General features: G+C 43.5%; 1 protein-coding gene across 1 annotated transcript; it reads left to right on the plus strand.

Annotated features, from left to right (window-relative positions):
* The first annotated feature begins 547 nt into the window (after positions 1–547).
* On the plus strand, positions 548–19,523 carry LOC118786731 (sodium-dependent lysophosphatidylcholine symporter 1-B-like). Its single transcript, XM_036542020.1, has 14 exons — positions 548–779; positions 3,794–3,919; positions 4,998–5,122; positions 10,958–11,081; positions 11,533–11,611; positions 12,275–12,450; positions 12,963–13,053; positions 14,147–14,268; positions 15,122–15,205; positions 17,198–17,281; positions 17,808–17,920; positions 18,102–18,245; positions 18,650–18,826; positions 19,249–19,523. The coding sequence occupies exons 1-14, from the start codon at positions 687–689 to the stop codon at positions 19,298–19,300; spliced, it is 1,590 nt and encodes a 529-aa protein (XP_036397913.1). The 5' UTR covers positions 548–686; the 3' UTR covers positions 19,301–19,523.
* Positions 19,524–19,793: the final 270 nt, after the last annotated feature.

The raw sequence follows: 19,793 nt of genomic DNA on the forward strand, positions 1-19,793 counted from the left end.
GGATAACGCTGGCTACTGGAGATTACGAACAAAAATAATTTAATATAATATTGTAGGGCTACAGCAGATATTTGGGGGGAAAGAGTGCGCGTAAATGATCAGCTGCAAGAGATTCGAGTGGCATCCATTAGTTCAGTGTCAGATACAGGTTTTTGGTATCTTGCATTTTATGCAATGATATTATAGCCTACGCCAATTTTCTACTTCTCAAACAGAGACGCAAATCTTCGTGGTTTGGAACCACTACTTCCCCATTTCCACATTTGAGCTGTACAAACGTCCTTTTTCATGTACGGAAAAACATATTAAGGCACATTAAAAATAAACATAACATAGGCCATTCTCTGTTGATAATATTAAAATACGAGACAATAACTGGTTTTAAACGTGATACACAAAAAACTAAAATGCTTTTGTTATCTTTGTGCTGGGCGGGAGAGCGGTGGTGCGAGGAAACACAAGGCTTATTCTAATCCGAAGGGGGTGGGGGCGTCACTATAAGTGTATGTGCACAGTTAATGAGAGATCAGAATCGATTCAAATCGAGTTTACCGCGTACGAAGCTCTGACACAGCGCCGGCTCAGTGTTAGACAGTGAAACATCGAGTAACGGATACGTCTGTCTATTTCATTGAATACTTAGACGTTAGAAATTTTACGTTAGGAATTTTATTTTAAAGCAAGTTATGGCAAGAGGAGAAGGCGCAGAACAATATTCCGCTACAAGTTTACTACAAAATAAACCGACCGGCCAAGATGGGATAAAAATATCTGTAAAGGTAAGGTAACTGGGTTATCTGTCATTCATTGTGATCGAACATTCACATGTGTGGCTCACAATGAATTTCACACTGAATTACCAAGGTACTTACAATTTATATAAAAACGGCATATAACGGTTATGGCAGCAGCCATGTGGCTAGCAGTGTGTATCGGTAGATATCATGTTAAAATTTCAATTAGGATGCTTGTATGGAGGTAGTAAATGAAACGTACATTTCTGTTAGCCGGCAACATCAGGAACAGTTGGCCGGGTGGTAGCGTAAAGCAGCACGCTAATATTAACCTTGTTATAGGTAGCCTAATTAATGATTCTGAAACGCGTTAGACTGTCTGTTCATTATAAATAGATCCGAGTTTATTGATAGGGTGGGGATTCTAATGTTCTTCGTTAAGAGAGTCTGTATTTAAAATCAGAACACCGTGGCAGCTGTTCGCGTGGTTTCGTGTCAGTTGCTTATGACAAGTTAGTTACAGACTGGTAGATTTTCTCTTTATTTATATTAATTTTGTTTTCATTCGAGAAATGAATGAATGAAATCCCTTAAAGACGTCTGGGAGATACGTGGCGCTTTACGATTCGCATTGAATTCTTTACCGGCTAGCGTCGTTGTAGTCCTTAAATGCTCAATTTCCATTCACATGTGCACGTGTGAGTCTGGATCCCCGGCGTGCAAATGTCTTAATGGTACGTGAACGTGGCAGCGGCCGCAGCAATCGGATCATTTTGAATAGTCCTAACTCTAAAATGTCATTTCTGTGTAGTCTGAGACGGCGTTGGTTTAAAAGGTTGATCTAATTTTATGCTACAATAAACAATACGCTGTGCACTTCCTTTTCCCAGGCTACATCATTTAATAACCCCTCCCCCATCTGTAGTCTAATCGAAAGCTCCAGACACCAAAATGCAAATTTAAATGTGTAATGTAATTAATGAATGTAACGTAAATTAAATATATAGCCCTTAACACTGACATCTGAAGCCGGTGTCCTGGACACTGGTTGTCATTGGTGGTGGTTATCAACCAACACATATGAAGTGGCAAGTTAAGAGTCTCCTAAACGTGTGAGCCAGCAGATGTTTGTAGATTTGAAACGCTGGTTTTTTTCCCCCATTAGGTTATGATGTGCATGATTGCGCTGGTTTTCTGACTTGGTTCCTTACAGAGTGATACTGCCTCACCCATAGTTTCATTAAGCAAATCGCTCATCTCCATGTCTGGACAGGGTGCCTCTTCAGTACTCTTTGAGAGTTTGTGTCTCTGTCTCTCACACACACACCACACACACACATATGTAACATATGTATTATATAAAACAAATGGAAGCAATGGTTGCTCTTGGTGGGACAAGACACATCCTGGTGATGAAAGCTATATGTCTAAATATTGGTAGGTTCACTGGAATAAAAAAAGTAGCACACACCCTTGATATAGTACCAGATCTGTCATCAACGTGTCACAAATTTCAGGCTTTGCAAGTTAATGTCACCGTGGGCTTGAAAGAATTTGGATTTAAGTGTCATTATAAAGAGTCAGGGAGTGTCTAGTTGTGTAGCCATTTTTAGAGTTGCACGGCAGAGTTGGGGGGCATGAGGACAGCGTAAGCAACAGAAAAGAGCAGGGGCTGTTGAAGAGTCCCATGGTGATTGAGGAAGTTACAAACAGTGGTCATCATGTTCAAAAAGTAAGCAATAAAGCAGCACAAAATGGCTTAAAATTTGGTTTGTAGTAAGCCCAGTGCATTGGCTCCAGTTCAGTCTGTGCTTATTTCTGGTCAGTGAGGTGGAAGATCACACCACCCAAAAGCTAAATGGCAAAACATGCTCAGCAGTATATCCCCCATGTTATTATAACTGTTTAAAAAGTGTTGCCTGTTTGCGAAATGAAAGCCACACTAGCTTGCTAATTGCCATTAAGTCATTCTTACATTTGTAGGGTCTGAAAACAGCATTTTGCCTCTTGTAATCTGTTACTAAGAAAAGAGAGACAAGCCTTAGAATCCTTTTCGTGTGTGGAGTCTGGCGGAACAGGTGCCTGTTGGCATGCCAGGAGTGGATTGGCTGGAGGATGAAGGGGGGCGTGTCAACTCCTGACTCTGGTGACTGCTGACTTCAGACCAGGAATGGAATGTTAAACTGACCCAACATCCTATTGTGAGAGCCAATCGGTGTTTCTCTGGTGGGTGGAGTCTGCATGGCTGTGATGTAGTGAGGAATGTAACAGTAACTTCTTTGATTGTCCTCCAGTAACCGCTAACCACTCCACATTTTAGAGAGTGGGCCAGCTAAGGATATTGTAGAGGGGATTTGGTGGTAATTAGCAATTACGTTGAGGTTTGTGATGGTGTCGGGGGCTGTGTGTAGTTTCACAATGAAGCTTCTAGTCGCAGTGGCTGATTGGGCAAGACTAATATTTGAAATCGAGGGCAGAGAAAATAATCTGGGATCTCAGACTATTGTAGAGCATGATAGCCTAGCAGAAGTGTAATTGCCTATCGGATGATTCCACAGCTAAGCTGGGCTACAGAGACTGTGTTTCCCAGTAACACAAGATTGAAATATTTCCCTCATGCAGGAATGGCTGTATTCATCTTGTGCAAAATGTCATGGTCAGATAGAACAGTCTTGTTTGCATGTCATTGACTGTTAATGAACAAACATTGCCCTGCTGTTTGCCAGATCTGCACATGATCATTATCATGAACAGCATTTGTTTTGCTGTAACGTCTCCAAAACAGAGAAAAGCACTAGGATCTTCGTGTGAGTGAACACATAACTCTGGCAAGTCACCTCAGTTATTGACAGCCTAGTGCGATAGACAGCAAGAGGGTGTAGACAGTAGCTTAAAAGTTTCTCTAAACCTGTTCTGGGGTCAGCTGTGCTGGGCCAGTATTTGACTAGTGGATCAGTTTTTGAGGAGTACTCATAGTGTGCTCCATAGCATTGAGACCTGGGGCCTCATGATAACATTGGCTCCTGTTCATTTTTGCCTGTTTGTTTCTCTGTTTGCAGCATGACAGAAAGAGTCGGCTGTCCGTATGCAGCAAGCTTTGCTACGCCATCGGAGGAGCGCCCTACCAGATCACTGGAAGTGCCCTGGGCTTCTTCCTGCAGATATACCTGCTGGATGTGGCACAGGTGAGTGACAGGTTGGGGCAAGGCTACACGAAACTCCAGGCCCCTGGGTACTGACATTCATGCGTGTGTTTGATGTATTTCATCCAGGCTTCGGGCCCCAAGCTTATATGCGATGTGGACATTTACGTGTACATGCGATTGATTCAACTTGAACGGTTCCTTAGTGCTGAAAGTTGCTATGGATCAGTGTGTCAGCTAAATGAATGTAACGTAATGTAATGTAGCCATGTAGCCATGTGGCCATGGCTCTTATCTGGTGCAGCTTCCAAAAGTCATCACCGGGGAGCACAGCGCTGTATCCTTGTTGTTCCAGCCCCAGGATCACAGGATGCCTATGGCTTATTAACAATGGGGGCACTGTGGTGGAACAAAAGGAATTTATGGAGCAAGCGCTGTAGGTGTCCGCTCGCTGCGTCCGCCTGGCTGTGCCTGCAGGAGGCTGAGAGAGATGATTACGGGGTGAGGCTGCTGCTGAAAACGGTCTAATAGACTTTGACGTTTATCAGGTTGTCTGGTGTAAGAGAGTGTGCAGCGCTGAAACCTCCCACTGATTGTATTGTTACTTGTTTAACAGTCCATTAGACTGCACTGCTGGACAGCGATTAGCCCGACATTCTCACAGCTGAAACTGTGTTACAGGGCGATGACACAGTGACCTAAAAGATTGTCTGTAATATCAGACAATGGCAATTTGTTCCTCCTGGTTTTTTGCTAGCTCTGGGCTTTTTCTGTGGTTGTGTCCTAGATCTGTTTTTTACTTCCCTCTGTGTTTGTGTTCTAGGCCTGGGTTAAGCTGCATGCTTGTGTTGTAGCTCTTTGTTAACTGCTGTGGTTGTGATGTAGCTCAAGCTTTAACCTTAATGCTTGTTATCTACCTCTGGATCAATGGTTGTGTTCTAGTTCTGGGTTAAGCTCTACATTTGGTTTCCAGCTCTGGGTTAAGCTCTATGGTTGTGTTCTATGTCAGGGTTAAGCTCTATGGTTGTGTTCCAGCTCTGGGTAGTTCACTTTAGATATGGTTCTCAGCGATGCAGAGCAACATGACCGACCTTTTTTTTGTGCCTCTCCCTGCTGACAGTTGGACCCCTTCTATGCCTCCATCATCCTGTTCGTGGGCCGCGCCTGGGATGCCGTGACCGACCCAACTGTGGGGTTTCTGGTGAGCCGGAGTCCATGGACCCGCTATGGCAGGATGATGCCCTGGTAGGTGCCTGTACTTCAAAGACTGGCGTCTTTCTGAATCGGGCGAAATGAATCATGAGGGGCTGAAAACAAGCAGCCAGGAAATGTGTGAGAAGAAGTAGGGAGCACGGCCTTCGCCAGCTGGCTTTTCCAGGGGTATTTTAGGCTCTTATTTATAGGCGTCTTCATAAGTTCCCATTCATTCTGAAACATGGGGGTGCACTTCATCATATCCAGTCAGCTCAGCGGTGTTTTTTTTTTTGTTGCATCAGCATCAAGTGGGGACATTACGTCCCTGGCAAGCCGAATGGGATGCAAGACAGGCTGGGAAATCAGGCTGGTGGTCTCCCAGCTCCTCTGCATCAGAGGCTAGACCTGTGTACAACACCACCACGATGGCATTTACTGGACAGCAACAGGACCTGCTAAGACACCAGAGATGCTTTTGAGTGGCATGTGTTAAAAATCTACCCTAGTTTTTCATGTTTTTGCAGAGCAGTTTGTTTTTTTGACACCAGGTCAGACAGTGTGTTCAGTTATTTTTTGTAATGGAGTAAGCGTTGCATCTTCCTTGTTTTCATTCAATGTGACGTTGTGCCATTTTCCTCAGGAAAAAAAAAACTGTGGGATTGTCACTGACATACAAAGGCAAGCAGTATTCTATAGGGGAGAGCAGCAAAAAGGAGGACTATGTCATTTCATACCCTGCTTCTCACATTAAGCTGACATCTATTATACTGTGCTGTTACCAGGGTTCCCACAGTCCTTGTAATACTTACTTAAAATCATTGAAAATATTTTCAGACTTAAATGTCATGCAAAGTGTGGAATATCTCACTGCCTTTCAAAGGCAAATTGGCCTAAATACGCCCATTGTTGATGCTATGCTGCCAGTATACTAAGTGTTTCTGCAAATATGCATCCAACCAGAAACTATTTTGTGTATTGGAAGTATTTTGAGTGTTGTGTCTCATAGCAGCAATTAATTAATAACCCCATAAAGTCTTACATTTTAAATTAAACTGCCTTAAAACTTTCATGGAAAATGTAAATGTAATTTGATTTGGAACCCCGGCCTTTTTACGGGAAGGTCAATTTTTTGCAATGTTTCCACTTCATAACTCATACATGTAGGCACATAAGGGTCTTTGTATGGTCTATGGTGAGGTGTTTATTGGAGCATGGCCTCACAGCCTTTATACGGTCACTCACGGAAGCAGAATGTGAATGGCAGTAGAGCCAGGAGGAAATGAAAATGTCTGGTTTTCAGAGGCTGGCCAAGCTCTCATTGGTGTGAAGTGGAAGAGGTCCAACAGTAAGGAAAGACTGACTTCCTAGCGGGACGTCAGACAAAGGGATGCAGTAGCCTCTTAGTTCTGGGCCAATAAACTGGGTTTAGGGCCGTGACCCTGATCCTGTGACCCCAAAACTGAAAGGATCAGGGCAAGATAGAGGGTGGGGGGTTGCAGCATTATTGAGCATTCTCCCAACAAAAACAACCCTGTAAATTGTCATAAATTGTCGTAGTATGTTGTAAATTGCTGTGCTTTTCAAATTTGTGCTTTTTAAATTGTTTCTTGTTGCAGCCTTTACCCTGACGCTCATTGCGCCGTTTGAAGTTGTCGAAGTCCGCCGTTTGAAAGTGTATCGTATTAGTTGCCCTATAGGCTGTAATTGTACAAATCTAATAGTACTGTGTCCTCAAACAGACCTTGCTCTCAGCTGAGAACTGTCTCATTGTGGAACTGTACACATCCTGTCCCCGTACTGTCGCTATACTTACTGTATGCACTTTTGTAAGTCACTTTGGATAAAAGCGTCTGCTAAATAAATAAATGTAAATGTAAATGTAACCCTCACAGAGACGTGCAGAATATGGATTTGAATTTGTACTTGTTTGAATATTTTGAGCGTAGTTCACATAGTTCCCGAATTTCAATGTGTACATTTTGTCATTTAGTAGGTGCCTAGATCAGTTCCTTCATATCCACTGAGCAAGAGCACTGAGATCAAAGCCTTTCTTTCCTCTTCATCTTTGCAGTGCCTCAGTTTAAAATAGCAATAACGCATATGCTTTTTATGCTAATCAGACTTCATCTTGACCCCCCCAAACTCCAACCCTTCCCTCTCCTCAGGCTGCAGTAAAAATCTAGTGGTGGTAGAATGGTTGTCAATTTAAGCAGGAAAGAAAAAAATTGCAGTGGCACCTGGAGCCTTTTCAGTGGCATGAGCTTAGTGGTAAACGCGTTGTGGCCATACAGGCTTGTGATGGTACTCTGTGACAGCACTTAGACCCATGTGGTGATGTTTCCCAAAACTGTGTTATATCTCAAGGGCAGCACTAAATATTCAGTGTCTGTGCAGCTACATGTGTAACATTATTGAGGATATTTTTTGTAAGTCGCAGAGGATATGACTGCATATCAAATGAATGCATGTGAATGCAATGCTCTTTCATAGATAGGTGCAGAGCAGCGGGGAGAGGAAACTCCCAGGGAAAAAAAAAGCTTTGAGAGGGTGCAGAGGGAAGTCAAGGGCTTAAATGAAGGGTTCGCCAGCTGTGAGATTCTAAGAATAAAAAAGGAAAGGGCAGGGGAGAGCGGACATCACGTTTGCTCTCTGAGGAAACACCAGCTGAGAGAAACCATGTCTGCATTAATCAGCAGCCACAATTAGACCGTACTCGTAGCAAATGTGTAGAGGGTGAAACCTTTACTCATTCTGAAACAAAAAATGCATAAATCAGCAAAACCTTTACATAAAAATATGTGGGAAAACAAAACATTTTAAGCAATATCAAAATGTATGTTCTTAAAAATATGTGAACTGTGACTGTGTGTTAAATTGTCTCGCAGGGATATATCATACACATACCACTTTTTGAAGCCTGTGTTCACATTTTAATATTTGTGAATTTTTCATGAGGTTGTAAGAGGATATGAATGAGGGGGGAAGTGTAGATATGGGGAAGGTGGGAGTGGTTTGAATCGTGAGCAGCTTGAATTTCAATTGGTCCAGCCCACAACACACCACCAATTCTGTCCAATGAGGGCTGTGAGAGGCAGCTGTGGTCTCCTAGGCTGGCGGTTTGAAAGAGCGCGTGGGGAATCCACTAGAGGTTACTGCCGGTCAAGTGGAGGGCAAGGACTTTGTTGCTTCTGAGACAGAATGAATCAGTCATATCTGAGTTCCAGTAAAGCCACCAACATCCTGACCCCCACCCTTCTCTGAAGGCCGCACAGGCCTGTGGTCAGAATAATTTTCTTAACTTTAGATCCCCGAAAGGTTTACATTCATTGATCTGACACACAGTAGCAGCCCTGAAGTTTGTTAATATTATTTTCAGTGAACATTGTGTTAAACATTGTGCTAAAATATAAAATATTTGCATCATATGTATATGTACTAGTTAACGTGTATCCAGATAATCATGTCAGCAAGAGCAATGTTTTGAGTTCACAACAGCTGTATTATACTGTAGCAGGCGAGCATGCCATCTTTGCACCAAATTTCAAAGACACATACACTCAACATGCATTATCTGATCAGTTTGACCTAATTTCATTGCAGCTACAAACCAAGCACTTATGGTTAGGCTCTGTCTTACGTGGTACTGCCCCTAAATGGGCCCACCATAATCTTTCTGTTAAAAACGCTAAACCCTTATTTTCACTCTTGCAATATAATGGTCTCTGTGGGATTCCCTCCAGTGACCTCAGCCACCTGTCCGCCCGTCCTTTTTTGGCTTTGTCTGTGTCTCAGAAAATACATTTAGCTGTACTGGGCAGACTCAAAGCCTGAGGGGGTTGCCCAAAGGTGTTTCATCAAAGTTTAAAAATGTATGCAAACATACATTTTCATGTTGAATTTATATTTATTAAGCAGAAGCACAAGATTGTACTTGAGAAGCTGCTTAATGCTTACAATATGGAATATTATGTATATTTGCTTGCATTTTTAAACTGATAAAATGCCTTTTGAGAAACTGCCAGTTTCAAGGCTGCTTTAACATTAATGATTTCTACACATGAAATCATTAATGTTAGAGTTCTTAAAATATAAATTGTTATAATTCATATTAGAGGCAAAGTACCAGGTCACTTATTTTAAAGGCCATATAAGGTAACATTAAAATGCCAGCACTGAGTTTTAATTTGAAAGTCATGTGGCTAAGCTATCATTTTTTCATTGGCCCCAGTGATCATATGATAGGTGGACTCATGACCCTCTGGCACCACTGTACGGACCACCCTCAAACGCCGCGAACTCCAGACATTGGAACGCATTATCCCCATCACACCACAAAGACTTCAGGGTGACGGGATTAATCTCAAAGCCCCGCTTTACAAACAGCGTGTGGAGGAGAAAGGGTTCATTTCTTCTGAAGCTGTGCACTTGCAGTCAGACATCGTCAGCAACTTCGCTCTTGAAATAACTCAGATGGCGGATCGTGACAGATGGTACAGATAAACCAGAGAAAGCAGCTCTTCCTTCTCTGTTTGTCATGCTTGTGAAAGCACATGTGAAACACTTGTCTTGGTTTTTTTTTGCTCCGGACTGCAAACAAGCACGCCACATGATGTCATTCATTGGTGACTGCTAGCAATAGGTTTATAGAGCTGAGATGTTTCCATGATAGTGTTTTATTCTTTCCTCCAGTTCACTCATGTTAAACCCTTTCCTGAGTACCTTACCTAAGAGGGCTTTTCCCAGATAGACTTACTGCATTGTTCAACCATAATTAAACTGTGTGTACATTACACACTTTAACACACTGTCACAAAATTGTTTACCCTACCCGCTTTTACCAGCCGTCACAGTACTTTGTGTACACACTATCATCTCCGATTGAGGTGTTCTCTCTGTGTCACAAACGAGCACACCAAATGATGTCACTTCTGTTGACTGTTTGCAATAGGGTTTATAGAGTTTTCCATCGTAGGGGTTTTTCCCCTCTATTGATGTCATGTTAAACCCTTTCATGTGTATCTTGCCAAAGAGGGCTTTTACATTACATTACGTTACATTACATTTATTTAGCAGAAGCTCTTATCCAGAGCGACTTCCAGCACAAAAGAAAAGGAGTGTATTAAAGTTGAATGAGCAACAGTGTCAGACCAGGCTACCAACTCTCCCAGACCATAAGTTAGCTTGTACAATCTAATTAGACAAGTGAAGGCCGGTATACAGCCAAACATCACATTCACTAGGTCACAGAATCCAAAACACATCATGACACTACACCTAAGGTAAACAGCAGTAACAAGTAGTACAAGTAGTACAAGTAGCAGGTGATTGAGGTGAAACCGAGATACAGTCTAAAGAGGTGGATCTTCAGTCTACATCAGAAGATGGCCAGTGACCAGATTCTCTGCATTGTTCAACCATAATTAAACTGTGTGTACATTAGACATTTTCACACATTGTCACACAACTGTTTACCCTACCCGCTTTTGCCAAACGTCACAGTACTTTGTGTACACACTGTCATATCCGCTCTCTGTGCCTGGTTATGTTTCTTCCTGTGTGCTTGCATCCCGAGTCGTACAGATGTACTTTATTTGTCACCTAAGTAACAGCACAAGGTCAAAAGTAAAACTGAGTGAAATTGTGAAACATTCTCTGAAACATATAATTAGTTAAACAATAACAACAATGATAAAAAAATACCAGTAAAGTCAATGTAACTTCACTTTTACATTATGTACTTATGATAAGTGTGGCTAATTCTCCCTGCTGAATAAGTGTGATGCTCTCAGAGTCAGCCGGGGCGCAGGGCCGTGCCTGCAGGTTGCCAGAGGAGCTGTGTGCCTTGTTTATAAAACCCTCCATGCCCGTCTGTCTTCTCATCTGCAGGATCATCTTGTCCACCCCGCTGGCGGTTCTGTGCTACATCCTGGTCTGGTGCGTGCCTCCGTTCCAGCAGGGCAAGGTGGCCTGGTACCTGCTCTTCTACTGTCTCTTCCAGTCTCTGCAGACGGTGAGTCTCCCCCCTGGAGAAGCTGAGCTTTCGAAGTGTAATTCAGCAGTAACTTTATCAACGTGTTGTTCACATTTACTCTAGTAGAGGACCCTCGCTGTAGACCCCCTTTCATCTTCACCTGAAATTCATTCCCTGAATGAATCACTGTTTTGGCTGAACTGTTAACATCCCCATAAAAATATATAATTGGCTTAACCTGGTACAGGACAACCATGTGAACATACTTTAAGGGTCGTATGGAGAGTTGTAAAAATACTTGTGTCTGCCTTGAAATAAAATATTCATTAACTAATTCAGTGGGGTGTGAATGTTGAGGTTTTGTGCGTTTCATTTGGATGTGTACTACGTTATAAAGTGAGGAACAGGAAAAATTCCTTAGTTTCATGCTGTAGTGTTTCTGTGGTCCATCTCAGTTCACCGATATCTTTTGTTTTTATCTCGATGGCAGTGCTTCCATGTGCCCTACTCTGCCCTCACCATGTTCATCAGCTCCGAGCAGGAAGAGCGGGACTCAGCCACTGCCTACAGTAAGTAACCTGGCGCCCCCATCTTAAACCAGACACACTTCCTGCTGCTCCAGACCCACTTACTGCTGCTCACTAACGAGCGCTAATTTAAAAAAATCAATGGCACCAAAATGTACAACACTGAAACGAGGGGGCACTGAGGGGTTGTGGTTTCAATAGAAGGGTAATAGGTTTTGGAAAAGGTTATGGCTTTGTGCAAATAATTGCAATTAGATTCCTGCAGCTAAATGAAGGAATGCAGGTGTTTTTACATTACATTACTGTCATTAAGCAGATGCTCTTATCCAGAGTGACTTACAGAGGTTGTGATTTTTACGTTATCCATTTATAAACCTGGATACATACTGAGGCAATACTGGGTTAAGTACCTTGCCTAAGGATTCCGCAGCAGTGCCCCGGCAGGCAATTGAACCAGCAACCTTTCGGGCTGGCCCTGTACCCTACCACTATACTATACTGCTGCTCAGATACATATATCATATTTCACAGTACTGGCAAACTACTGAAAATTATTATTATTAACAAATTATGTACATTACATTACATTATTATCATTTAGCAGACATTCTTATTCAGAGCAACTTCCACAGGTTACATACAGCATGTTTGATGAGTTTTTGTGTGCAAGACAACAGCTCTCTACTTTTCTCCCTCCTCTCCCAGGAATGACCATAGAGGTGCTGGGCACAGTTATCGGCACAGCAATCCAGGGACAGATTGTGGGCGGAGCAACAGCCTCCTGCAGTCCAGGAGATTTCAATGTACAGGACGTGTTGAATACCTCTGCTCTGGAGCTCGGACCCCAGCTCAATGTTTCTCACGTGTCTCTGGATGAAACGGTACAAACACACACACACATACACACATACAAACACACTCAGGACGGTCCCCATTTTGAATCATGCAAAAAGTCCTAACTAGCCCTTGTGCAGCTGGGTTTAACCAAGTTCTTAGCTGATTGGTATAATGACTTCATTACATCAGACCTCTATGACTGTCCTTATCTTTTTTTTATCTGTGATCATCAGAATACTGTTGACCAATATGATTAGACAGCATGCTAGTAAAAATTAGCAGGCTACATTATGGTTTGATTATTATTTGATGCCACTGTTGTCATTGTCAGTGTATAGTCTGCGCTATAAAACCTGTTAAAAGAGAGTAAGTTCAGTCTTCACCCTGACACTAGGATGTTGACGGTGACCTTCATGTCATTCATTTAAACATCTGAAAATGTGTCAACGTAATTCAGGTTATATTGCTTTTTCGAGAGATACAACAGCTGCTTATGTTCTGCCTCTGCATTCCCATCATGCAACACTAAGATGTCCATCCAATCTTCCCTGCACAGAAACAAGCCTATGTAACTGCCTCTTTGGTCATCGGCGCTGTGTACGTCCTCTGTGCCATCGTCTTGCTGCTGGGTGTTAAGGAGAGGAAAGGTAAGTGATGGAAAATCACATCTTGGGCTAGAATCGTTTGTGTGTGTGTGTGTGTGTATGTATTAAACATACATTTACATTTATTCATTTAGCAGACGCTTTTATCCAAAGCGACGTACATAGGTTACAGTTCTTTACAATGTTATCCATTTATACAGCTGGATATTTACTGAGGCAATTGTGGGTTAAGTACCTTGCCCAAGGGTACAGCAGCAGTGTCCCAGCGGGTATTGAACCGGCAACCTTTCGGTTACGAGTCCTGATACTTAACCACTATATGAACATGCTGGCAGTGTTTCACCTTGTGACTACTTGTGGAAGTGCAGCCCCCTCCTCAGTTCCTCTTCCAGCTCTCAGGAAAATTCCAGCTTTCTTTATCCTCTTATGAATTTATAAGCCCTCTCGGATTCTTACCCTGTCTTAAATAGTTATGATTCTTGCATGTAGGTTCTGTGAATACATATACACCAGAAAAAAAAAACTTGCTTCCCAAGTTGAGCTTAAGGTGTGCAAATTGGACTTGGAGACATGAGTCAGTCTGTGAAAAGCCACAGAGGAAGGCACCGAGAGGAGAGGGCCAGGCCTGCACTGCACAGATTGAGATGTCTTATACAACACATTTGCATTCGTATGAAAGACCCATTGAGCTGCAGTGCAGCAACAAGCCTGGCTTTGTGACTCTGGGAATAGCGCCTGTTTCCCGGTCAGACCAAAGTGCCGATCTGATTTTATTCCTGGTGACGCAGACACCGCTAACTGAAGCAGGCTGTCTGCGGAATGGCTCGGGCGTTTGTGTGCTCTGGTGGCGGAAGCTGAGAGCGTACCTCTGTGCCTCCAAGCGTTAAACCTCTGCTCCACTGAGACAAGGGTTACTAACTGATCATACAGGTGGATAAGCTTCTCCCCCTCCCATTCACCCTCCCATACTGAGATCCCACGACACATCAGATGGACATGAGGTCATAGCGCAATGGTGGTATGTTTGGTAAAGTGTGTTATCTCTCTCCCCCTCTCTCTCTCTCTCTCTCTCTCTCTCTCTCTCTCTCTCTCTCTCTCTCTATCTTTCCCTCTCTCCCTGCCTCTTGGTTCTCAGGCCCAGGCAAGCTGAAGTCCCAGCGCCCCATGTCCTTCCTGGAGGGCCTGAAATTGGTGATGGGTCATGGGCCTTACGCCAAGCTGGTCATGGGCTTCCTCTTCACCTCCCTGGCATTCATGGTCAGTATGATCAGAGAGTCCCCACGGCAAGTTCAAAGTAAATACTTAAATTCAAAGAAAAGTGCAAGAGATCAACAATTTCACAGTAAAAAAACAATGAAGGACGCAGTCCAAAGACAAATTTCCTTTATATTTAGTTTTACTTTCTAAAATAGTGATGGATAAGACCAGAACCAGTTGATGGTACAATTTGAAAAAACAAAATAAAGGCCACAGCAGTTATGCTTTCGAGTGCTCTTTACAACTTCATCATGATCAATACACTATGCATTAGCACTGACCACCATGTCTCCTGCATACTAGTGTATAAATGAGGACTCCAGCATTTGCACTTTAAGGGTAGCTCTGCAGGTTTGACAGACAGTGGGAGCTTGTGTACAATAACTTTCTCTCAGTAACAATCTACTGTAATTTCTCCCATTAATGCTATGCACAAAGGGCAAAAGCTCTATTTTCCACTTTACTCATAATATTGAACTGGTGGATGCTCATTCCGCAATAAAAGATGATGGATGAGGAATCTAAAAAGAGCAATATGGGGAATCAACATACACACAAATATTCGTAAACAGTAATCTTCTCTTTGTACAAGGTTTTTCTAGTAGGCGCAGATCCTTTCTACAGAGGTGGACACAGCAAGGAGTAGCAGCGTTAGGCTCACATGTACACACACATATTTTGTTTTGCATTAAAAAAGCATGTTAACTGGTAGGACTCAGTGGGGAAAAACTCCCACTGCAGTGTGTTGTGTTTGGCTTTGTTCCAAAAAGGAAGGTATATGCTCCATGTATATCGCATGTTTTTTTATGTGGCTGATGTGTGGCTATTATTGTTGTGTACCGTTCTGTGACAGCTGCTGGAAGGGAACCTTGCGCTATTCTGCACATACGTCCTGGGCTTCAGAAATGACTTTCAGAACATCCTGCTTGTTATCATGGTAAGGAGCCTGTCCGATACTGCCCCTTGTGGCAGTTATATGTACTGCATATTATGAAAAAAATGTCCAGTGCATGGACAAAGGTGGTTTATAGAAAGAGAGCACACAGTCCAAACCTAAAAAAGAGCATGGTAACTTGGTTTGTGTCTGCACTCATAAGTGCAAAGCATTTTATCCTCCTCTTCAGGCAATTATTTAAAGTTAATAAATGCGGTTCAAGCATTGTTCCTTTCTCCTACTTTGTATTTATTTTCAGCCTTTTGATAATAGTGATAGAAGAAGGCAAAGTACAAGAATTTATTTCATATTTTGTCCTAAATGACTGCACCAGTCATGGGGTGTACATACACTGGGGTCCAAAATTATTGGGGCACTCACTTTTTTTTCTGAAACCCACAATATTTTTGCTGCATATTCCATCAGACATTGGGAATGTCATATTTATGCCAATGTCAATTTCAGCTTGTGACCATGTTCCAACCTTGTTAGGTTTATATAGGCTTCAGTATGAGTGTTCAATTAGGGGGCAGGGCAACGCTCATTCAGGCCTAATTGAAGTGATGGTCATTTTTCACTTGTCTGCGCTCAATAAGTATGTAGGTACCTTTTAAAATTAAGTTAATGTCATGGAATTGTCAGTTTGTTTGGCAGAATTAATGTCATACATATTATTAAAATGTTGGAAATAAGGGTAGTCGTCAGGCAATCGTGTGCCAACCACATAAAGAGATTTTTTGAAAATGTTAATAGTTGCCAAAACATGTAACTGTTTTCGCCACACCATAAATTAGGTTCGAGTGATGAAACTAATAGCTACATGGACACACCCACACTTAAGCACAAAATGCCCAGGTGTCCCAATAATTTTGGACCCTAGTGTACATACACGAAGAACATCCGCAGAGACTCGGCCTGCGTCAGCAGAGGGGAGAAGGAATGTCATTTAGCTGTGTTGCTAATTTGCCCCTCCTGCTGATCAGACATACAGACCCTGCACCTTTAGCCTGTTTGGGAAAAATGGGGCTCTTCCCTGGATGAAAGGAGACATGTTTAAGGGTGAGAGGACACGGCATTGTGTCCCCTGGGAACGTGTCACCACCCCACACGGGTGACACAGGGCCAGGGGGAAAGCCACAGTGGGCACAGAGTGGCTTTTGTTGCCATGGTGAACATTCTGTTTGGCCATGGGAACCTGCCTTTCGCTGTTCTTTCAAATCCTCCCTTTTTCCTCTTTCTCTGGTCTATTGACCAGGGTTTTTGGGGAGGGGCGTTATGGGAGTTTTGATGTCACGCTAGGTTGCTCGAGTGAGAGTACACATGGTTTAGGGAGGTGTGGGAGATACACTGTCATACTGAAAGTGGGGGAAATGTTCTGTCTACTTTTATATGTCATAAACTGAGTTTGGTGAGTTCAGCCATCACCAAAATTATTGACAAAATGTTTAAAAAGTCAAAATCACTTGAGTCCAAATTAATGTTAATGGACACGGGCCTAAGACTTTACATGGGATGGCGTTCGTCGGGAAATGGAATTTTTCCTGGATAAACCGAACGGATGAAGAAGAAGCTGTGAGTTTGCCGGATGGAACGCAAATGAACTTGTTAGAGCAACTGATTTCTCAGAAACAGGCAGCTGCTTCTGCTGCTTCGGTTCTGAGAAACATAGTCTCTCTGCCTGCAGCTCTCTCTCAGCTCACAGCCACCGGCCACACCTCCGCAAAAGATCAGAGGTCATCTGGAGACATTGCCTGTTGGCCGCAGGGTTAAACAGTGACCCAAGTGGAATGTGGAATGGACCAGCCTGAAAGGCCTCTTGCTCCATTGAGCAAGTGAGAGAGGTCACAATGTTGTTCTCCTTCTGCAGAATAATCTTCGCCTGAATGCATCCTGTTTTGTGATCAGTTACCTTCAGTGGGGTGAAAATGGATGGGAAACAACACCGTTCTCACAGAATGCTGTAAAGATGGTGATTTTTTTTCCGTCTCTTTTCAGCTGTCTGCGACTCTGAGCATCCCGTTCTGGCAGTGGTTCCTGACGCGCTTTGGGAAGAAGACCGCCGTTTACGTCGGCAACTTGGTGAGCGCTTCAAACGCAACCCAGCTAAAACGGACCCCGCTCAGAAGCCACAGGCGAAAGGCCAGAGATTTCACATCCACCTGAAACGCTCAAGACACTTTCACACTAACAGTGCTGGCAAAATTACAGCAGTGTGATAATGGAACACCCCACCAGCCAATGCTTTTGTTTATCTGTGTTGATTGAAGTGATTGGTGCCATTTTTTTATCAGTGAAACCCTATGAAAAGAGAAAAAAAACACAGGTTACCTTGAACATATTTCATCCTCCATTGACAATGATAAACTGTCTTCATAGCCGTCACCTAATCATTGGTCAGAAATGTCATTTACATCCCTAGTGCATTCATACATACACTAATACATATACATATGTACACATATGTATGTTTATGTTTGTGAGTGAGTGTGCGCGCGTGTGTGTGTGTGTGCGCGTGTGTGTGTGTGCGTGTGTGTGTGCATGCATGTGTGTGCGTCTGCATGCGTGCCCCCCTAGGCTGACCTCTGCTCTGTGTTTCTGTTTTCAGTGGGCAGTGCCATTCCTGATCCTGCTGGTCTGCATTAGGAGCAACCTGGTGGTGGCATACGTGGTAGCTTTGGGATCGGGGGCCAGCGTGGCTGCTGCATTCCTTCTGCCCTGGTGAGTGGCATCCTGCAGCTTTCGTCCTGTCCATCACCAGCACACATCTGAAAACGCAGCAGGGATCACAGGGAGTCATTACCCCCATCTCTGTTGAATCTGAACTGGCTGAACAGCAGGGCAGGGTCTAACGTGACAGTGTGTCCTCCATTGGTTTGTCCCTCCCCCTCCTTCCCCGCAGGTCCATGCTCCCAGACGTGGTGGATGATTTCAAGCTGAAGAACCCGGACGCTCGCGGTCACGAGGCCATCTTCTACTCCTTCTACGTCTTCTTCACCAAGTTCGCCTCGGGCGTGTCTCTGGGCATCTCTACACTCAGTCTGGAGTGAGTCTCTGTCTCACATATAGAAATCGCGCACGCACATACACGCACACACGCACACACACACACACACACACACACACACACTGAAAACCAAATGACCAGTATCACATCTCAAGTCAGTACCAATCCATGCTTTGGGTGTAAATTGAGTTGACCGTGAAAGATTAGGCTCTCTTCTTTCAATTGGTTTCTTACGGTTATAATTTTGTACTTGGAATGCAGGAATTTAAACATTCAAAAGTGTTAGATTAGGCAGGGCTTACAGGGCTTGACAAGCCTGTTGATCTGTACTATTCAGGTCACTGAAACATGGGTGAGCACCTTCTGCTGGTGCTTGGGGGCCTACACAGTCATGCATGATATGAAGTAACTGGGTCTCTCTCTTTCCTCCTGCTTCTGTCCAGTTTTGCGGGGTACATTACGCGAGGGTGCACACAGCCTGAAGCTGTGAATTTAACCCTGAAGATGCTGGTTAGTCCTGTGCCCATCGCTCTCATAATTGCGGGGCTCCTCATTTTCAAGACGTACCCTATTGATGAGGAAAAACGCAAGTGCAACCACAAACTCCTGCAGGGGCTCCGGTAAGTCCTGAATCCTCATACACAACCACAAACAAAAACTGCTGGAATCTGCAGCAATCCTCATTCTCCAACTACCGGAGAGAGTGACTCATGCAGTAACAAGGTTTTACCACTAGAGGCACTAACAGCCAAGATGGTCTGTATTGCACCTGAAACACATATGAACAGTATAGCATATTCAGTGCTTGTTTTGTGTCTGAGCGGTAGATTTTTGGGAAATTCTGTTGATCACACAGCAGTACAGCAGAGTGTGAATATCTGTTCATACAGTCTCATGAACAGTCTTAATGCAGTGTTGTGTCTGGATTCATCACCTGACTGTAGTCCTCGCTGTGTTCTAAATTTCCCTGTCTCAGTCCTCTGTATGCCAATTCCTGACTGAAGTCCTTTGTGTTCTAACTGCCGGCTGTTTTGTTCCACAGGGACAGTGAGGACTCTCTATCGAGCTCTCCAGAGCTGGGGACTGTGGTGTAGTAGCCACACAAGGCAGCTTGGGGCGAGTGTTACTGTAATGTTTGTAGCAGTCACTGAAAGAGACCAAGCTGCCATGGTGTCTAGGCACGTTTTTTGTTCCTGTGTTTTTTTTTTTTTTAGTGTACTAACAGAGGGAACATTCACTGCAATTCCACACTGCTCTTGTTACCCTACCAACAGTGAGAAGATTCGAATGCTAGGCCGTCATCTGCGGCACCCTCTGGCTGCTCAAGGTGGCAGCACCAAAAACTTTTTTTTTTTTTTATGAGACCTGCACAAGCCTTTAAATGTGACATGTTTGTTGTTTACATCGAAAAGCATGGCGTTATAGGTTAAGAATGTGCCTTCCCCTGTTTTTACCATACTGAGCATGTGAGTGGGATGCAACAGGGCCAGTTTTGCCGTGAGGGAGGAATGATATCTGATATCACTCTCATCCATGAGCGCGGGACATGCAACTGCCTATCGTGAAATTGTATGTCATTGTTCACCT

The sequence above is a fragment of the Megalops cyprinoides genome, chromosome 12 (assembly GCF_013368585.1).
Source record: "Megalops cyprinoides isolate fMegCyp1 chromosome 12, fMegCyp1.pri, whole genome shotgun sequence".
In the NCBI taxonomy this organism is placed as follows: Eukaryota; Metazoa; Chordata; class Actinopteri; order Elopiformes; family Megalopidae; genus Megalops; species Megalops cyprinoides.

Bases quoted from the DNA above. Each gene is read 5' to 3' on its own strand.
- LOC118786731 (XM_036542020.1), top strand. From the start codon at position 687: ATGGCAAGAGGAGAAGGCGCAGAACAATATTCCGCTACAAGTTTACTA. The intron at 13,054-14,146 runs GTAAGTGATGGA...CTTGGTTCTCAG, and splicing joins GGGTGTTAAGGAGAGGAAAG to GCCCAGGCAAGCTGAAGTCC. The intron at 18,827-19,248 runs GTAAGTCCTGAA...TTTGTTCCACAG, and splicing joins AAACTCCTGCAGGGGCTCCG to GGACAGTGAGGACTCTCTAT.